General features: G+C 45.3%; 1 protein-coding gene across 1 annotated transcript in view; it reads left to right on the forward strand.

The window, feature by feature from the left end:
* Positions 1 to 523: 523 nt before the first annotated feature.
* Positions 524 to 1,010, forward strand: part of LOC119593745 (cuticle protein AMP1A-like) — a gene marked incomplete at its 3' end in the record, with an annotated part of 737 nt that continues 250 nt past the window's right edge. The window contains 3 exon segments of the mRNA XM_037942757.1: positions 524 to 532; positions 679 to 878; positions 986 to 1,003. Coding sequence (XP_037798685.1) covers positions 524 to 532; positions 679 to 878; positions 986 to 1,003 — 227 coding nt within the window.

Consider the following 1,010-nt stretch of genomic DNA (forward strand, 5'->3'; position numbering starts at 1 on the left):
AGTAAGTTGTTTATCTTTATCATGCAAATGCAGTATAGAGATGCAGATAAACAACTATCATCGCGTGGGCATTACTCATCATTTCCGTAGTGGTCAAACCACTATCATTTTCAGTGAGGACGATGCTGGTTTAACCTTCATTTTGCAAGCTATTCTCGGTGACCATGAGGTAATGACTGTGCTCGTTTTTTTATCGCCCTGCTTCACCCCAGGAAGAGAGGTAATTATTAAACAAAACGGAATTTGGTAGAACTCACGCATACTGTACAACTACATACACAATTCCACACAAAGATATTATATTCTTATCTGTTCCTCTCTGCCATATACATATGTATGAGTATGAGCGTAACTTTTGTCTAGGTTTATACGCATATATATGCGCAAGCAATTTTGCCACTGCTAATCCTCCATAGCAAAAGACCAGATCCCTTTCGCGGTCGTCACGACTCCGCACCCGTGACCTTGGTTCGGCGTGAGTATATAAAGACTGCGTTACAAGAATCCCCATCACAAAAGAACAATGAAGCTGGTGAGTAGGCGGAAGCTTATGTTTGCCCAAGCTCTGTGCTTTATTACACTTTTGGTGTAGCTGGAGACAAATGGAGCAATGCTGCTTCAGTTTCGCAGTGGAAAGCAACGACAAAAACTAAAATACTAACCAGACTACATCCGCAGATCATCTTCGCCTGCCTGGCCGCTGTCGCCCTCGCCCGCCCTCAGAATCCCGACTCTGAGGCCGAGACCGTTTTGGACGAGAGGTCCGACAACGGCGACGGCAACTTCCAATACACTTTCGAGACCAGCAACGGCATCAGATCCTCCAACGCTGGCACTCCTGGATCTGAAGGCCAGAGCAACATGCAGGGATCATACAGGTAAAGTGAAAGATATGTCATGACTGTTATATTACTAAAATTTCTGTTATACTCCTCACGCAGCTTGTGGTCTCTTTAATAACTAATCTTGCCGTCCCTTGTCGCAGCTTCCTCCTTCCCGACGGAACCACC

This window comes from Penaeus monodon, chromosome 32 (assembly GCF_015228065.2).
Source record: "Penaeus monodon isolate SGIC_2016 chromosome 32, NSTDA_Pmon_1, whole genome shotgun sequence".
NCBI classification, from domain to species: Eukaryota; Metazoa; Arthropoda; class Malacostraca; order Decapoda; family Penaeidae; genus Penaeus; species Penaeus monodon.